The 16743-nt window shown below is 37.0% G+C and overlaps 1 protein-coding gene across 1 annotated transcript in view; it reads left to right on the top strand.

Annotated features, from left to right (window-relative positions):
- Positions 1 to 16180, top strand: part of CEP162 (centrosomal protein 162) — a 48125-nt gene extending 31945 nt beyond the window's left edge. The window contains exons 19-28 of the mRNA XM_061358311.1: positions 754 to 859; positions 1396 to 1522; positions 2402 to 2565; positions 4062 to 4166; positions 5097 to 5321; positions 6421 to 7091; positions 7874 to 8015; positions 10093 to 10191; positions 13185 to 13319; positions 15557 to 16180. Of these exons, the coding sequence (XP_061214295.1) occupies positions 754 to 859; positions 1396 to 1522; positions 2402 to 2565; positions 4062 to 4166; positions 5097 to 5321; positions 6421 to 7091; positions 7874 to 8015; positions 10093 to 10191; positions 13185 to 13319; positions 15557 to 15775 (1993 nt within the window). The 3' untranslated portion in view covers positions 15776 to 16180. The remainder of the gene's footprint in view (positions 1 to 753; positions 860 to 1395; positions 1523 to 2401; positions 2566 to 4061; positions 4167 to 5096; positions 5322 to 6420; positions 7092 to 7873; positions 8016 to 10092; positions 10192 to 13184; positions 13320 to 15556) is intronic.
- Positions 16181 to 16743: the final 563 nt, after the last annotated feature.

Genomic DNA, 16743 nt, shown 5'->3' on the forward strand with positions numbered 1-16743 from the left:
TGTTTATTATTTTATTTATGAAGAATCACTGCAGAGTCTATCAGGTGCATTTTTCCTGGTGTTTCTTGAATTTGTGGTTTTGTTTTTCTTTTTGAGAACTCATTTATGTTTATTGTGGGCACTTAATTCATAAGTCTTCTTGCTGATGTTAAAGACTTGTAGGAAGACTGGGGTCTTCCATTGGGGAATGTTTCAATGCTAAAATTCAAATACTCTTATTCAAACCAGAATGTGTAATGAATATACTACACTTGTTCTGGTATTACGGCTCTGTTCACATCTCAAAATATTTTGATACTGTTGTAGGATACACAAGTAGATCAGGGACCATAAGGGATCCTGTTAGTGGAGGAGCTATTAGATTCACAGCAGTGTAGGTCCTGTAAGATTTGTATCCTGTGGTAGCAATGAGGAAAAAAAACTAGCATTGCATGTACTCCTCATTTACAAATCTTTGCTTGAGATTGTCCCATAGATGCCTTCCACTGACGTACAGCAGGGTTTTTTTTCCCTACCCTTGTATAGTCCTAACAAACAAGTTTGTGTAAGGTGAGAAGATTTCACCTTGTATGTGAAATCTTTTGGATGAAGATGAACTGTAGCTGCTTCTTCCTTCAGTATGAGCCAGCATAGATTGACTTTATGGTACCATTCTGGGGGAGCTGGGTTGGTGGTGGTGGGATTTTTTTAGTACAGCACTGTTATTAGGCCAAGTCACCACATTGCATAATTGTTTTTGCTGTTATCATTTAGAGAAAAGGTAGAGAAGACTAATATCCAGGCACGAATCATGCAGGATTCTGAACCAGCCAGAAATCAGAGTTTCACAGAATTGATTTCAGAGCTTCGAGCAGTACAGGTATGTATATATATATATGTATACACCAACACTGGTTTTCATGTGTTCCTACTAAAAAAAGCGTAACCATCCATGGTGTAGGCTATTAATGTAAATTAAGTAATGGAGTATGCTACTTTTCTACAACATTAATTATTTGCCACACTTGTCTATCACAAATGTCTCATCAAATCAACTTTCACAAGTAACCCCATATAAGATGCAGATTTGCTGAAAGAAGTGCAGTGTTGCCACATTCACTGGCAATTCTGAGGTATCCTGTGAGAGCTTGCAGAAATTAGTGATATCTCTATAGCTTTCCCTCAGAAGACAAATCCAGTGATTACACATAAAAAAACAGAACAGATAGATAGCGTGTGAATGCTCTGCAATAGCGAGGCCTGAGAATAATACCAAAACTAGAAAACCTCATTGATGCTGTGTTCTGATGCAGTTGTTGTGATTTCATCATTTTACAGGGAAAAACTGTATTCATATTTTTTGTATGACAACGGTTTCTTATTTTTTATTGTCTTACTGTTTTCTCTAAAACTCAGAAGGAAGAAACTAAATTACAAGAAGAGATAAGACGTCTCAAACAAGATAAGCAAGCTCTTGAGGTAGACTTGGGACAAGCAAAGAAGGAGAGAGATTTAGCAAAAGCCCAGATTGCATCCATATCAGGTAAAGCACCTTCATTTTGTTGAATAATCTTGCCTACTCTGCATCACTAAATAAACAGGTAACTAAAACTTGTTTCCTATTAAAGTATTACTTAGTCAAGTGCATCTAGACCATTTCCAAATATTAACTAAGCTGCTAATAAAAGCATTCAGTGAATGACATGATACAGTACCTTTGGCACTCTGTCAGAAACCTTTTTCTTGTACCCAGCCAAATTCTTTGTTGGTGTATATTGTTTGTTAGATTTCTTTCTCATCTTCCACAGGCAATTCCATTTACATGACAACTTTGGTCATAACAAAAGATTTACTATGCTGCATCTTCATTTCCTATTTAGATCTTTCTCACTTTTTTACCTGTATCTTACACCTTACTACCTTTTTCAAAATTCCTATTGAATTCAAAATTCTTAATGAGAAAGGGTGAGAAATGGACTCTTTCACTTCCAGTATTAGACATTAAAAATGCTAAGAGCTGTAATATTTAGCTCCATGTCTTTTCTCAAAATGCTTGATCCCTAAATGGGAGAAGCATAATCAATACATATCTAAGCTTATAGTCTATATTGCATCCATGATGTTACTGAAAATTTGTTTACTGTAAGATGATAAAGAATAGATCCCCTGGGATTCTGTTTTAAATAATTATTTACATGGTAAACTGAACCACTGAGGTACTACTATGCATGAGAGAAAAAGGATTTTTTCAAATACTGTAGCATTTAAAATCCTAATTAGATCTGGTTTTAAAACTTTACTGCAGTAACAGGATTGTCACAAGAGTAAATGTATGAAATGTGCTGAGAAGGATAGTGTTGACTAATTACTTCTTCAATACATAATTACCAGTAAACAGTACTAAGGTATTTTATTCGTGTAGGTGAGAAGTCTTACGAATTTAAAGTTAAGGAAGAATCATACAAACAGGAAATTACTCATTTGAAAAGAAAACTTGAGTGGTATGCAGAAAATCAAGATCTTCTGGATAAAGATGCAGCCCGTCTTAAAGATGCAAGAAAAGAAATTGAGAAACTAAACCTAGAGGTGATAATATCTTGTTTTATTGAAGTTTGAACTTAAAATTATTTCTTTTCTAGTCATAAGTATAATGTAATGTAATTCTGTCCTTCATTCTAATCAAATTTTAAAAAAAGTGAACTCTTTAACTTTTAAATCAAATATGGAGTTTTTATATGCAAAATTTATATTACTGCATATGCAGGGAGAGTTGCAAGTGCAGAATGCTTAAAATCTGGTTTTGTTTCTCTTGGACATCTTGATGGTGCTTCTGGAAACAAGTTCTTTACTAAGAAAAGAAAGTAATTGTTACATAAACAATTTGGAACATCCCTCTTGTCCTTCTCTTTTCCTCCTTACTCCATGGTAGCATAGACAACATTTACTTTTTCTTTTAAGTACCGGTTCTAGATTCTCTTACAAAAATTCTCCAGATGCTGTAGTAGGGAGGAAAAAGTCAAAACACTTGAAATATAAAGCAGACAAACCTAATGCATGAATCTTCAGTAATTCTGAGATTTGCATTGCTTGCTTGTCAGTAGATTTGACTTAGGAGTCACAGAAATTAAGAATTTTACCAGTGATAAAATATAATTGATCTTGGAATCTTTTCATGGGGTTTTTATTAGAGAGGTCACAGATGAAAGGATGTGCTTCTGAAGGAGAAGCCAGGGAGCAAGATCCCTTAAACACCACCATACCAAACTTTGATCAACGTATTATTGCTGGAAAAGAAAATATTTTTCTTTGCATTTGCTCCAAGATGGAGTGGTGTTTAAAAACAAGAGCTTTGACTTCATAGAAACAATCAAATTAGTCAAACTACACTGGCATAAAAGCATTACTTATGCTTACTCTGCCAGTGTGTGAGAGAAATCAAAATATATGTATATACACAATATACAAAACTCCAGCTATACAAGGTGTAATATCCTGTACAGTGATTATAGTGACTGATAAAGGTAGGAAATACAATTTTAGATTATGGCTTTGAGTCTTCATGGCCAGACTTTATGGGAGTGCAGGAGCCTTAGCTATCCACTTCCCAGGACTATCCCTTGATCCTGGAAGTCAGCATTTATTTAGGCACAACACAGAAATTGCTTTTTGGCTGTTTCTGTATCTCATCACAGAGCATAGCCTTGCAAATCACGAACTATTTCCTTAACTCATTCTGAATTCATGTAATGCACTGTAGTACTTTATATTATAGATTCTTAACCAAGCCTGCATACCAGAAATATGGGATGAAGAATCAGATTTACTCATCTGAAGACAAGAATGTCTCAGAGCTGAAGGGCTCTTCTAGATTTCCATAGAACATTTCAGCTCCTTTGATCTTCAGTGGGTTAAAAAAGCTGTAACTTAGTTTAAGAACTTGAAGAATCAGTTAGAAATTGCTATTGCCAAGTTGCAGAATATTTCTGTTATTTTGTGTGTGTGTGTTTGAAATTCTTACTTTTTTACTTCAGGACAATGTCTCTGAATATATATTTCAATTCATTTTTTTGTAAATTGGATAGGTTGAGAAGCTCAGAGCTGAAGCTGGAGATCAGTGTGTGCAGCAGAAGAAACGTTTGCGAGACAGAGCGGCAGATGCTAAAAGAATTCAGGATCTTGAGCGACAGGTATGCAATGATAGAACTGTATTTCATTTAAACTTTATTTCAGATAGATTATAGAATCATAGAATACCAGGTTGTAAGAGACCTCAAGGATCATCTGGTCCAAACTTCCTTGGCATAAGCAGTCTAGACAAGATGGGCCAGCACCATGTCCAGCAGAATCTTAAAAGTGTCCAACACTGGGGAATCTACCACTTCCCCATGGAGATTACTCCAGTGGTTGTTTGGATTCCTACAAGATTCATGAAAACGGGGGGAGTAAGACACTTTAAAATCCATGTTTCTACTGTTTCCACTGAGGAAAAGTCAGGTGGAAGTGGGCCTTTCTGAATTTTAGGTGACGCCAGCTGCATTTGGTAGGGATGTGAGACAAATGGGAAAGAGCGTCTACAAGTAGTCTAATGCAAAGAATATCCATAGGTAAGAGGGGCTTGTTAATAGTCTTGCATGCAAGGCATTAGTTTTATTGTATTGCAGACTCCAAAATAAAAGGCATATAATCTGTTATTTGGAGAATAATTTCAATACTGTTAAAAAAAAATAAATCTCTGTAACATTTGGAAAACTAGAAATTGAATTTAAGTACAGAAAAGAAAGCAAATACTTTAACAGCATTAAGAGCCATATACAACTTAATTTCTAAGAAAATAAATGAAATGTCCATTTGACATAAGCCAGTCTGAACACCAGAGCAGTATTTTGTTTAAAATGATGTGTAAGTCAATCAGTAAGAGAGATAAATTTTGCTTTTCTGTAAAGAATAGCATAAATTTAAACAACATAAAAAAATTCTCAACATATGCATCTCTAGTTTTCATTCTTCACCCAGCTTAAGTGGGTGACATTTATTAGAGCATTCTGACAGATATTTTCATTCACTTTTCATTAGAATTTTCTTCTTTTTAACTTCTGATTTAATACGCTTTTTGGTAGATCAGTGAAATGGAAGGAATTCTAAAAAGAAGGTATCCAAATTCTTTGCCTGCTTTGATTTATGCTGCTGCTGCTGCTGAGAAAACTAATGATCTTTCGGCTAAATCAAACACAGTTGATTTTCTGGAGAGAAGAATAAAAAAGTTAGAAACAGAACTTGAAGGTAAAGATGATGAAGCTAAAAAAAGTCTCCGTGCCATGGAACAACAATTTCAAAAAGTAAAGGTAAAAGTTGGAGGGTTGTTTAGTAGTCTGCTGTGCAAGTAACAGTCACAAGGTTATTGTGGTCTAACACAGAGCAGTGGTAAAAACTGGAGGTAAAGACCAAATTCAAGGGAAAAAGTATTCAAAGAATTTATAACTAGAATTTCAGTAAGTTCAGCACCTAATCTAAAAAGAGCATTGAAATTGTTACAGTACTATTGAAACTGAGAGGGCAAGTTCTTGAGCATAATTTAGTTCTTACAATTAAGATACATGTGTTTCATCAAGTGGGTCACGGTAGCTGCTTACCAAATTGCTTGCTGTACCAATAGCTGTGGTTTTAAAGGTCTGCTGACCATTCTGCAAGAATTTATCCAAAAATTATGTTATAACGAATCTTAAGGCTTGTGTTAGGAGGCATGAAAACTGTACTTTTCAAGGAAAAGGTGAACTGCACAGGTACTTAATGAGCAGGAAAGGAAATCGTTGTTCCTTCTGGGAATAACACCTCAGGCTTTCCTTAGAGACTATCAAGGCTATTAAGAAGAGTTAGGTTTTCCTCAGCTCATTAGGAAGAAAGATTCTGCGTCTCTCCGAGTTCATACTTCTGTATTCAAACTTAAAGATCTGTCCTGTTAAAATCTAAGATGTTTTTTAAAATGATTGGTATAATTTTGAGCATGTGACTGATGTTTTGCAAACTGACACATGGCAAATACTTAATGACAGATTTTGTTTTAATTAAAGACTTCTTGCTGTCCTCAAAGAAGACGTTACTCTGCCTGCCAACTTAGTAACATCTGAAGATAACTCAGTTATACAAAAGTGAAATAATTTCTTGTCAATTGAATTTTCTTTCCCATAGTTACTGCATTCATTGTGAGCAGAGGATTACTTTGTATTGAATGTTTTGAGTAGTCCTGTTTTACAGCAGACTTAAGTTTGCTACACATAATTTTTTCACTCGCTAATTGCTAAACTGATTGAGCAGTGTTGTTAGTAATACTGTCTTGTGAAATCTTGCTTCAGATGTGCAGTAATTTTAAAGAATAGGAAGAGCTAATAAAGTACACTTGAGGAAACTGATTTTTCTTCTTCTCCTCCCCCCCTTCTCTCTTAGATACAGTATGAGCAAAGACTTGTAGAGCTTGAGCAACTGCTTGCCTACAAATTCATGGACCAATCACCAAAACTGAACAGTGATAAAGCCAGTTCTACAGAACTTGAACGGGAGCTTCAGAATCTGAAGAAGGTCCATCAGATCACCATTAAAAACCTCCAGACAGAAATTGAAAACCTTAAAAGTCAAAATTCCCAATTAGAACTCAGAAGTAAAAAGGATAATAAAGACTTAGAGTCCACAGATTCTCAAATGAAACAAGGTAACACAAAAGAGAGACTGTTAAAATTAAATGAAGAACTGGTCAGCAAAAATAAAGAAATACAAGACCTCACAAAAACTGTGGAGAAACTTCAAAAAGAACGGATGATGATGTTGTCTGATAATAATTTGAGAAATAAAACTGATAACAAGGAAAACTCCTCAGAGATCTTGAAAACAAGTATCTCGGCAACAGATAAAAAGAATTCCAGCAACAGTAAACCCTTTCTAAGCATTTTGAAGGATAACAAAATATACCAACCGCATACCTTTTCTGACTCTAACCTCTCGGAAGTTCTACAAGAAAATGCACAGCTGAAAGAGGAGCTGGAAAGATTGTCTCTAGAAATGAACCAGCAGAGGGTGAAGTCTCAAGCAACACTAGCTTATTCTGAAAACAACATACGAAAGTAAATGCTCAACATATTTCTTTAAAAACCTTGTTAAAGTGTTAGCTGATACAGAATTGAAGGACACGTTATCATGTCAGCCATGTGTGAAGCTAGCTTATACTGTATAGCCAATGTTCTCTGTAAGTTTCGTTTTGGGTGGGGAATGGGGGGTTGGGTTTTGTTTGGCTTTTTTTTTTTTTTTAAAGCAGTGCATTCTCACAATTGATTCTACAGGCAAACCTCTATTAATCCCTCTTACTAATACTACAATTTGTCATGGTTTGAAGTAAAAAGATTTCAGTGTAAGTTGTTGCATCTTAGATGCTTTGTATTTGTGTCGTATAGTCTTGATATTTGGTACATATACTTTCCCTCAGACCAGTGTATGCTTTCAGTGGGATTTATCTGATCAACTGTAGAAACTTTACACTTTGCCTGGTCTCCCTTAGATCCCTTCGTAGTCAAAGTTGGTGTATTTAGATTGCAGCATGTTCTGTTCTGAAATAGGATAGCTGCATTATGATTTAAAAAGCATCTCTTTTCTCTTTTTTTTTTTTTTAATAAGAGGAGCAAAAAAAATCATGATCGACCAAGTATTCTATCTGCCTTTAGTTAAATGAGGCACATACCAGCATTGTGTGTTGTCCCTCCAGTGCTATCTTGCGAGGTTTTGTTACGAAATTTCAAAAACATTCTGCCTTTAACATTTTTGATATTTTATATGCTCAAGTGAGAAACTTTTTTTGAAGAACTGTCTGTAGCTGCTCTACTACTTATTATGTTTCTCTCACTCTGTTCAGGATACAGGAAGACACAGCAGAATACATTGCATCTCTGAAAGCTTCCCATCAGAGAGAAGTGGAGAAGATTCTTTGCCAGCATGCAAAGGAGCATTCTACTTCTAAAGTAGCTGAACTGAGCAGCAAAATTTCAACACAGGAGGTGAGATAGAGTAGCTGTATTTGTTACATATAGATATGTGCTAAAGTTATTTCTTTCTTTATTACTATAAATTTTATCTAACTGAAGTAGGATCTGTTATTTTTAAAATGGGCCTGTTCCACTGTATTCACAGAATTAGAGAGTGGTTGAGGTTAGAAGGGACCATTGGAAGTCGTCTTGTCTAACTATTCTGCTCAGGCAGAGTCAGTCAGTTGCTCAGGCCGATGTCCAGATGGCTTTTTATATCTTCAAGGAGGGAGATTCCACAACACCTCTGAGTTTAGAGACCGAAACAAGTGCTTGGACACACTCAAGTAAAGAATTTTTCTTATGGTTAGATTCTGCTGTATTTCAGTTAGTGCCTTTTGCTGCTTCTTCAATCACTGGATACCACTGGAAAGAGCCTGACTATGTTGGCTTTGCACCTTCTCTTCAGGTATTTGTAAACATTTATGAGACACCCCCCTCCCCCCCCGGCTGAGCCTTCATTTGTCTAGGCTAAGCAGTATTGGGTGTCTCAGTCTTTCCTCATATGAGAGATCCTTCAGTCCCTTCATCATCTTAGTGGCCGCAACCAGTGCAGTGGTGGGCATATAGCCAAGAGAGGAGTGATAATATACAGTATAATATAGCAGTTAACATCATACAGTTTAATTCATTGGTTATTCTCAGCCAAAGTCAGATCCCCTTGAGGTACACACCAGCCATCTCTATCCTACCACATTACCCACTAAGTGCACCATGTTCCTTTAGCAAAAGCAGTTTCACAAATGTGTTTGCCTTTGTCTGAGGTAGCAATAACCCAGACTCTTTTCCTTTGCATATTTTTTTTTTATGTGCACGACAGGAATTTTATCCTCTTCTATGGTACATAATTGTTTTGATTGGGCCGGGCCAGCTTGATTGGCAGATTCACACATCACCTTCTTCTCTGGTGGCATTCTGAAATATTTTCCTTTGACCAGTCCATTATGATTTCCAAGATTCCTGAACAACAGGGATTTCCTATTTGAATTTATTGTGTGATCAATGTGACCCACTTACTCCATGTAGCATCAGTTGCATGATATACAGAGGACACCTTCCCTTTGAACATCCAGCCCAGCATAGGCAACTGTGCCAGGAGCAACTGTGCTTCAGTGCATGATAATGACAGGGGTTAGTTCTCTGGTTCAGCTGCAGTCCCTGTTGCCAGGGTTGGAGTAGCCACGGTGTCTGTTGCTTTACCATCAGATCCAGAGACCTCCTTTTCCCCTTGAGGGTACTGAATAGTGTTGAGCCAGGGCTCTGTAGGCATAGGCGCCAGCATATTGCAGTAATTTGTGCATCTCTGTTATTGCCAGGACGACAGCAAACCTTTTCTAAGTGTTTTGTTAGTTTTTCCAGATTCTGCACTTGTTCAGGAGTAAAGTTCCAAAGCACTGGAGGTGCCCACCGGCCTAAGTATTTGCCCATACTATCCCACACACCCTGCCACTTGTGACTGTCCAGCCACAGGGCAGATCTCTGGGTGGTATTTTTAAATAGTTGTTTAAACTTAAACAAGACCTGAACCATGTGCAGCAACTTTCTAGTTCACAGCAAGAGGACCAGGTTGGTCAAAAGGACAAAAGACAAAAGGTGTAATTATCAACAGTTCCCAATAGGTGGCTCCCGAATTACAGAGGTGATGGCAATATTGAGTACACATATCAGATCAGTTTCACAACTGCCGATTCTGTCATATCATAAACCAGTACTAAGAAGTACAAAATTATAATTTTAGCTCAGGCACCAAGAATGATAAATATCACTGCAGGTAACACATATGGTAAGTAAGGTGTGATATAATGCAACTCTGAGAACAAGTGCAACAACTCTGAGAGCAAATAGAGCAACATTGTGACCAGTGACTATTAAACCACACAGTAATGCACATATTAATGCAGACGTGTTAGAGGTAGTACGGTTGATACATGCATCATTTGTACCTGCAGTACTACAACACTGGCTGTATTCTTGGTGTATTTTTCCTGCACAGGTTTTCACACATTATAGGTATTTATGTTAATGACAAACTATTTTAATCTTTTTGTAGATATTAATAAAACATCTGCAAGAACAAATTGGTGAACAGCAAAGACATCAGGAAGCCCTTTTAGTTTCACAGATGCGAGAGGAACTCCTACAAAAAGAGGTATATTTAAATTTGGATTGGGGGTACCCTATCTTAATAAGAGTTTTCACTTTCATCTTTGTAAAGCCTCAAATAATGTGTAGTAAAATAAGTCTTAGAAACAGTATCTTAGTCAGTTACCTCTACATCAGTTATACCTGAGAATACTATATATTTTTCTGATGTGGACAAGAGAAAAATGAGGAACAGAAGGTAGAACTTTGAAATTCTTTTTTTTTTAATTAATTAGAAATATCTGACATCTGTATGAAAACTGATCAGCAGGTTATTCCAAGCATTCATAGCCTTTGCTATGAAAGTTATGATGGGTAGTAAATAGAGCACAGGACTTTTTCTATATTTGAAGGATATTTGATTACTGTTTTCAAATTCTTTGTTCAGATGAAGCCTTCCTTTTTTCATCCCACATTGCCATACAACAGGCTTAGTTATGTTTTTTTCATAGAATCATAGAATGTTTTAGGCTGGAAAGAACCTTAAAGATCATCTAGTTCCAGCCCCCCTGCCATTGGCAGGAACACCTTCCACTAGACCAGGTTGCTCAAAGCCCTTTTGATGCAGCCAAGGATATGGTTGGCTTTCTGCTTTGATATCTGTGAAACTTAGGGTCTCTTGAGAAGTTTAGTTGTAATAATTCTTCTGAAATTCACTGGGAGAGGTCACTGAGAGAAGTATGAGAAACCTAGGTTTTCTTTATCTTCTATTAATAGCATATAATCTAAAAGTTACACTTTTGTGTATTCATTTTTGGCTTAATATTATATGAAATTGCTGTCTGTCTTTTAGATGAAGCTGTTTAAACTATTGGCTATGGTTTTGTAGTTCTTCAGGAGGAGGCTGTAGCCTGGCTTGTCATTGTGACTATGCTTAGTTCTCCATCTCCTTGATGTATGAATATTCCTAATCTTAACTTTATTTGCTAATATGCTCATTAACCTGCAATAATGATTAAAAAGAATTCTCCTATTCTCTAAGGGATTGAGAACTCCAGACATTTACTGTTCTTTACTGCCCTTATTTAGAGGAAATGAGAGAAATATCAGTATTTGTTTAGTACATACTTAATATAATTAATCTCACTAAAGTCATTCAGTATTTACATTACCCATGCAACATTCCACCTCTGTTGTGAAGTACTCTAGAAAAGTGAGGGCTTGTAGGGAAAGAAAAAGGATCTATTAAACAAGCTCTGTATTTTCAGAATAGAGGCTGAGACTTTGGGTTCGTATTATGAGTCTAATGGTGGGTGTTCCCTTCATATGCAGAGCTTGTTTCACTCTAGTTATCACTCTATATATAGTACTTCCTCCTCGTAAAACAGGTCGAGAGTACAATGAGACAAATGTTGTTTCTTCTGTGACTGCTGTACAGATTATTAATACCAGTAATGCTTAAGAGAATGATCATCCTATCTGACCCCTATATTACAGGCTGAGTTCAAGGTGCTGGCATATAAGAAAATGGAATGGAGTGCTTTTTTGCAAAAATCTTAGCTGCACTATACAGAGAAATGTCAATGTAAAGCCTTCCTTTTGCTCTCTAGCATGGTTGCTGCAATGCTTATAAAATACATTTTGAGCATTAAATAGTTAAGTATATTGAGCTGACAAAAGAAAGCAACCAAATCTGCAAACAGAATTAGTCATGATAGGGAAAAGTGCTACCATTTGCAGTAGGATTGAGCCCTCAGTCTAAAATGGTGGTACCTCAAAAAAGGCAAAAAGTCTGAGGTTCCCTGGAAGATTATTATTTTAATGCTAATTTTAGAAATGCTCTTTATGGCTGTTTTCCATAAACTATATATTTCTCTGCATAACAGCTTGCACATTGCACAGCTTTGTATTTAACATAGTTCTGTTGCTGTCAAAATATATGGAGCTCATTTTTCCTTGGGGCTTTTTTCCCTACATAAGATTTTTCCTGCATGAATTTTATATTTAATTATATACTTGAAATCACGCATCACCCCTTTTCCTTCTGTGGCGTAACTTAACAGCCAAGCACCAGACACTCGGTTTCACAGACCTAAGACAGCTCGTCTGACAAATGTGGCTGAAATTGGCCCACAGCTTCAAAGCTGCTGAAGCTATGGCGAGAGGCAGAAATGAAAGTAGCATAGGCCTTGTTATTTTGGAAAGCCATGTTAAAAAAAGTGGAAATAATAGTAAGCCATCCTGGAGTCATTTCTCAGTAAGAGTGACATCTTAAGAAGACACAATGCTTCCAGCTACTTGAATTCAGCAGCAGAGAGCCAGGTGTAGCTGAGTGCTTGAAGAGGGTTAGCAGTTCTCTAATATACTGAGTTAAGAGGAGCTAAGGGTTATAGTAAAGGATAAGGACTTCAGAGCTTCCGCTTTAGTTTACTTATACACATTAAGAAAAGGACAAAAAAATACTTAAATGGAGAAATACCAAATTACTTAAAATAGACAAAGAATGAGAATAAACCAGGCTTTACAGGAAAACTTACAACTGATTTCCTAATCCTCCAGAAATTCAGGTAAATCATTGGTAGAGCTGATTTGACCTGGCAAGTTTTAGACTAAAGGGGGCTTGTAGTCATGTCTGTTAGCAGATGTCTTTCCTTAATTTGTTCCTTAGAAATACACTACTACATTTTATATTTGATCCTTATCCAGGCTGTGAGAAGGGGCTGTGTAAGAACAGCTAATCATATATTCTCTATTATTTTTTTAGTATGTTTAGAGGCATAAAAAGTGTCTGTGAATAATCACTTAATGACACATTATGAAAAGGATCGGAATCATCAAAAAGGACTAGATTTTCACTTCCTCAGGCCACTTCTTACAGCTGAAAGATCCTAATCTAAGTGCCCAAGACCCTCTTTAAGCTTTTGAATAAAGGAGATTTTTGTCTTCCTTTCTGCAGCTTTTGAATGGAATGGTTAAACAACACAAGTATGCTTTGAAAGGAATCTGTTTTATACACTGCTTAACACAATAATAATTTTCATCAATTCTCTCAAATTGTAGGTGACAAAATTGTTGGAAGAACTGAGAGAGGCTAAGGAGAACCAGAGTCCCGAAATGAAACATTTCTTGTGCCTGGAAAAGAAAATCAAGCATATAGAGACCAGGCATGCAGAACGACAGCAAGAGATTCGAAAGGTACAGCAGAGTTATCTCTGCCTTTACTTCTTAAGAGCAATTTATCAGTTTTACTGTAATTGCACAGTACTTGCACAGGCTTATTCAGCTCACCGTGCAGGGGGCAAGTACTTATTGATACAGCCATGGTCTTGTCTTCTGTGCCTGCTGATGGAAGTGGGTGTAGATGCTGTTGCTGTGGTAATGAAGATGACTTGTGCATGACTCACCTATCAGGTAACTTCCTCACAAGGTGATCTAAGGAGGCGTTGCTTTTGCCGAGGGTTGGACCACAGGACCTCTCAAAGTCCCATGTATCTTTCATCTATTTCATACTTTAATTACACAATGAAAGCTAGCTGTTGAAATACTTGTAAGGCACTTCGTTAAGCTATGATAGGTTCCTCAACGGAACTGTAATTTTGTTTTCTAGTCCTAGAAGTCCCATTCAGAGAAGCTGCATTAAAAGTATAGAAACATCTTTCAGCAGACTACTGTTTCATACCCCAGCCAACAATAACAAAAAGCTTTTATCCTCCACAAGTTAAAAATTTTGAATTTTGAAGCTTGAATCTTTGTGGTACAGCTTCTTGTATCTGACATTTGTGTCCCTTGAGTGGGGAAAACATTTTTGCATTGTTCTTGTTTTTGGGTTTTTTTTCCCCCCATCTTATTTTATCATAGCCTCCATCCTGGCTTTTCATCTATCATCTGGAAACAGATTTTTTTTCTCAACACTTCCATCACTTAAATGTATGATTGTCTTTTGTATGTGTTTTAACTTTGGATTTGCTGAAATGCATGAACTTAAAAAAGGTCAGTTGGACAGGGAGATCATCAAAACTGTAGCAGTTCTTAGTCTGGGGAGTTTGCTCTACAGTTTTGAAACCAGGTCTGGAGGAATACACTTTTATATACAGAATTGTTCATGTTAAAGGCTTTATTCTCATACTTTCCTACATCATGTACTTAATTTACTTTTCAAAAAGAGCTGTGCATAAAAACAGTTCATTGGATTAAGAATAGACTGTGCTGCCACTGATGATTTTATTATTTCTGTTCGCATTCTGTCCTCCTAAAGGTAACTGTAATATAGTTATCTTTTATGCTATTTATTTGTTTTTGTATTACTATAGCAGTAATTTATTTGGTTTTGTATTACTATAGCAGCAGAGTGTCTGCTGCTGCCTCATTTGTGATCTGTCTCCATTAAATTAATTACCTGACCTATAGTATTTACTAAGATGTGTTGTAATGTGTTTCGTAAAAATAGAAATAGTAGTACACGCAATTTCTGCTATGTAATGTCATCTTTCCTGGTGTTACCAGCCTTGTTATGTATTAAGCTTTGGATTTTGTTTGTCCTATTTTTGCAACCTAACTCATCTGCAATGGGGCACCCAACAGTCCCCCGGATGAAGGATAAGGAAACGAACAATGTAGAAAAAGTAACTGCTGACAAAGAAAGTAACAGGTTATCCTGAACATCAAACTACAAATACATTAATTACAGCTTTTAAGTTGATAGCGCTTTCCTTAAAGAATCTGTTAAAATTAATAGTTGTGCAAAGATTCTGATACCTTGTGACACTTTTTATTTTGGGTAATTTAATAGGATTGTGCCATGGATTCATGTCAAAGTTAATTCAGACTTTTATCTGCAGCAGCTTCAGACTTTTGTGACTATGGGATATTTTCTGATAATTCATAGAACTTGTGGTTTTTAAAAGTACAGCAGTAGCCCAGAAGATGTCATTCAGATGCTCTTGCAGAATATTCTCTTAATTAACACACTTAAATGGCAACTCAAAAGATTAATTTTGATTATAGGGGCGTTTATGTTATACACCCAGCTTTGTCTTAGTCAAGCCTTTAATTGCTGCTTTGGGCAGGGTAAGTTAAATTTGCCTGAGGCTCATTACCCACTAATGGATTCTACCCTTCTGTCATTAATGCAGCTATTCAAATTCAGGGTGATTTTTGTAATATACAGAACAAATTATTTCCACTTAATGTGAGCACTGGGCTTTGAGACTAAGCATCAAATGTAATGAAGTGGTATATTTTGGCAAAGAGGCCGCACTGACTGAGTAGAATCACAGAATGGTCTGGGTTGGAAAGGACCTTAAAACCATATTCTTCCATGGGCATGGGACACCTCCTGCTAGACCAGGTTGCCCAAGGCCCTGAACACTGCCAGGAATGGGGCATAGTAGTTGACTAGGAAGTCACAGTGCTGACCTGCTTCTCTTTTGCAGGCAACCCAACTATCGCAACATGTTGCTCAAGTGAGGCAAACCCAGGAGGTGGAGAAGTGGCGAAGGCTGGCACAGCGGAAGAACCAGGAACTGGAGAGATTTCGAGTGGAATTGGATTCAATATTAGATGTTTTACGTGAACTGCAGAAACAAGGGGTTGTTATTCCTGCGCCTAATTACAGTGGATTCAGCATGCGAGACAGCTGTTGGAAGACGTGATTAGGTAGGAGTTGATTAGAGAAGTAGAATTTTCATATTCAAAGTTATGTATAGAAAATATTACTGACAATCATTAATGTGACACTTGTAAATTGAATTGCATTCTGACCTTATCTGGAATCTTGCTTGGCCAAAGGTAGGTTTGTGTTGAGCAGCACCCTGTTGTATTGTAGTCATATTTTGTTAGCAATAAAGGTACATGCCATTTTTTTAAAATATTAGGAATATTGAGGTTATTCCATAAATTTGATCACCATTGAAAAATTCCAGTTGATGCTTTTTCAGATACTGTAGAACATGCCTTAGTATTTTTAACTTTTGTTAAATGATTCCTTTGTGAACAATATAATATGCTGTTTAGCTTCCAGTTTTAGTGTGTAGTTACTATTTTTCATTCATTAAGGCATGAAACTCTCTTTTCCCAAGACTTCGCTTCTCTCCCTCCAATTACAGTATCACAGTATGCTAGAGATTGGAAGGGACCTCAAAAGATCATCTAGTCCAATCCCCCTGCCGGAGCAGGAACACCTAGATAAGGTTACACAGGAACATGTCCAGGTGGGTTTTGAATGTCTCCAGAGAAGGAGACTCCACAACCTCCCTGGGCAGCCTGTTCCAGTGTTCTGTCACCCTCACTGAGAAGAAGTTTCTTCTCAAGTTTAAGTGGAACCTCTTGTGTTCCAGTTTGTACCCATTGCCCCTTGTCCTATCATTGTTTGCCACTGAGAAGAGCCTGGCTCCATCCTCGTGACACTCTCCCTTTATATATTTATATACACTAATAAGGTCACCCCTCAGTCTCCTCTTCTCCAAACTATAGAGACCCAGCTCCCTCAGTCTTTCCTCATAAGGGAGATGCTCCACTCCCTTAATGATCGTAGTTGCCCGGCGCTGGACTCTCTCCAACAGGTCCCTGTCCTTCTTGAACTGAGGGGCCCAGAACCAGACACAATATTCCAGATGCTTCA

This window comes from Neopsephotus bourkii, unplaced genomic scaffold, assembly GCF_033783945.1.
Source record: "Neopsephotus bourkii isolate Nb327-2 ecotype Australia unplaced genomic scaffold, CSIRO-AGI_Nbou_v1 NB_941, whole genome shotgun sequence".
Lineage (NCBI taxonomy): Eukaryota > Metazoa > Chordata > Aves > Psittaciformes > Psittacidae > Neopsephotus > Neopsephotus bourkii.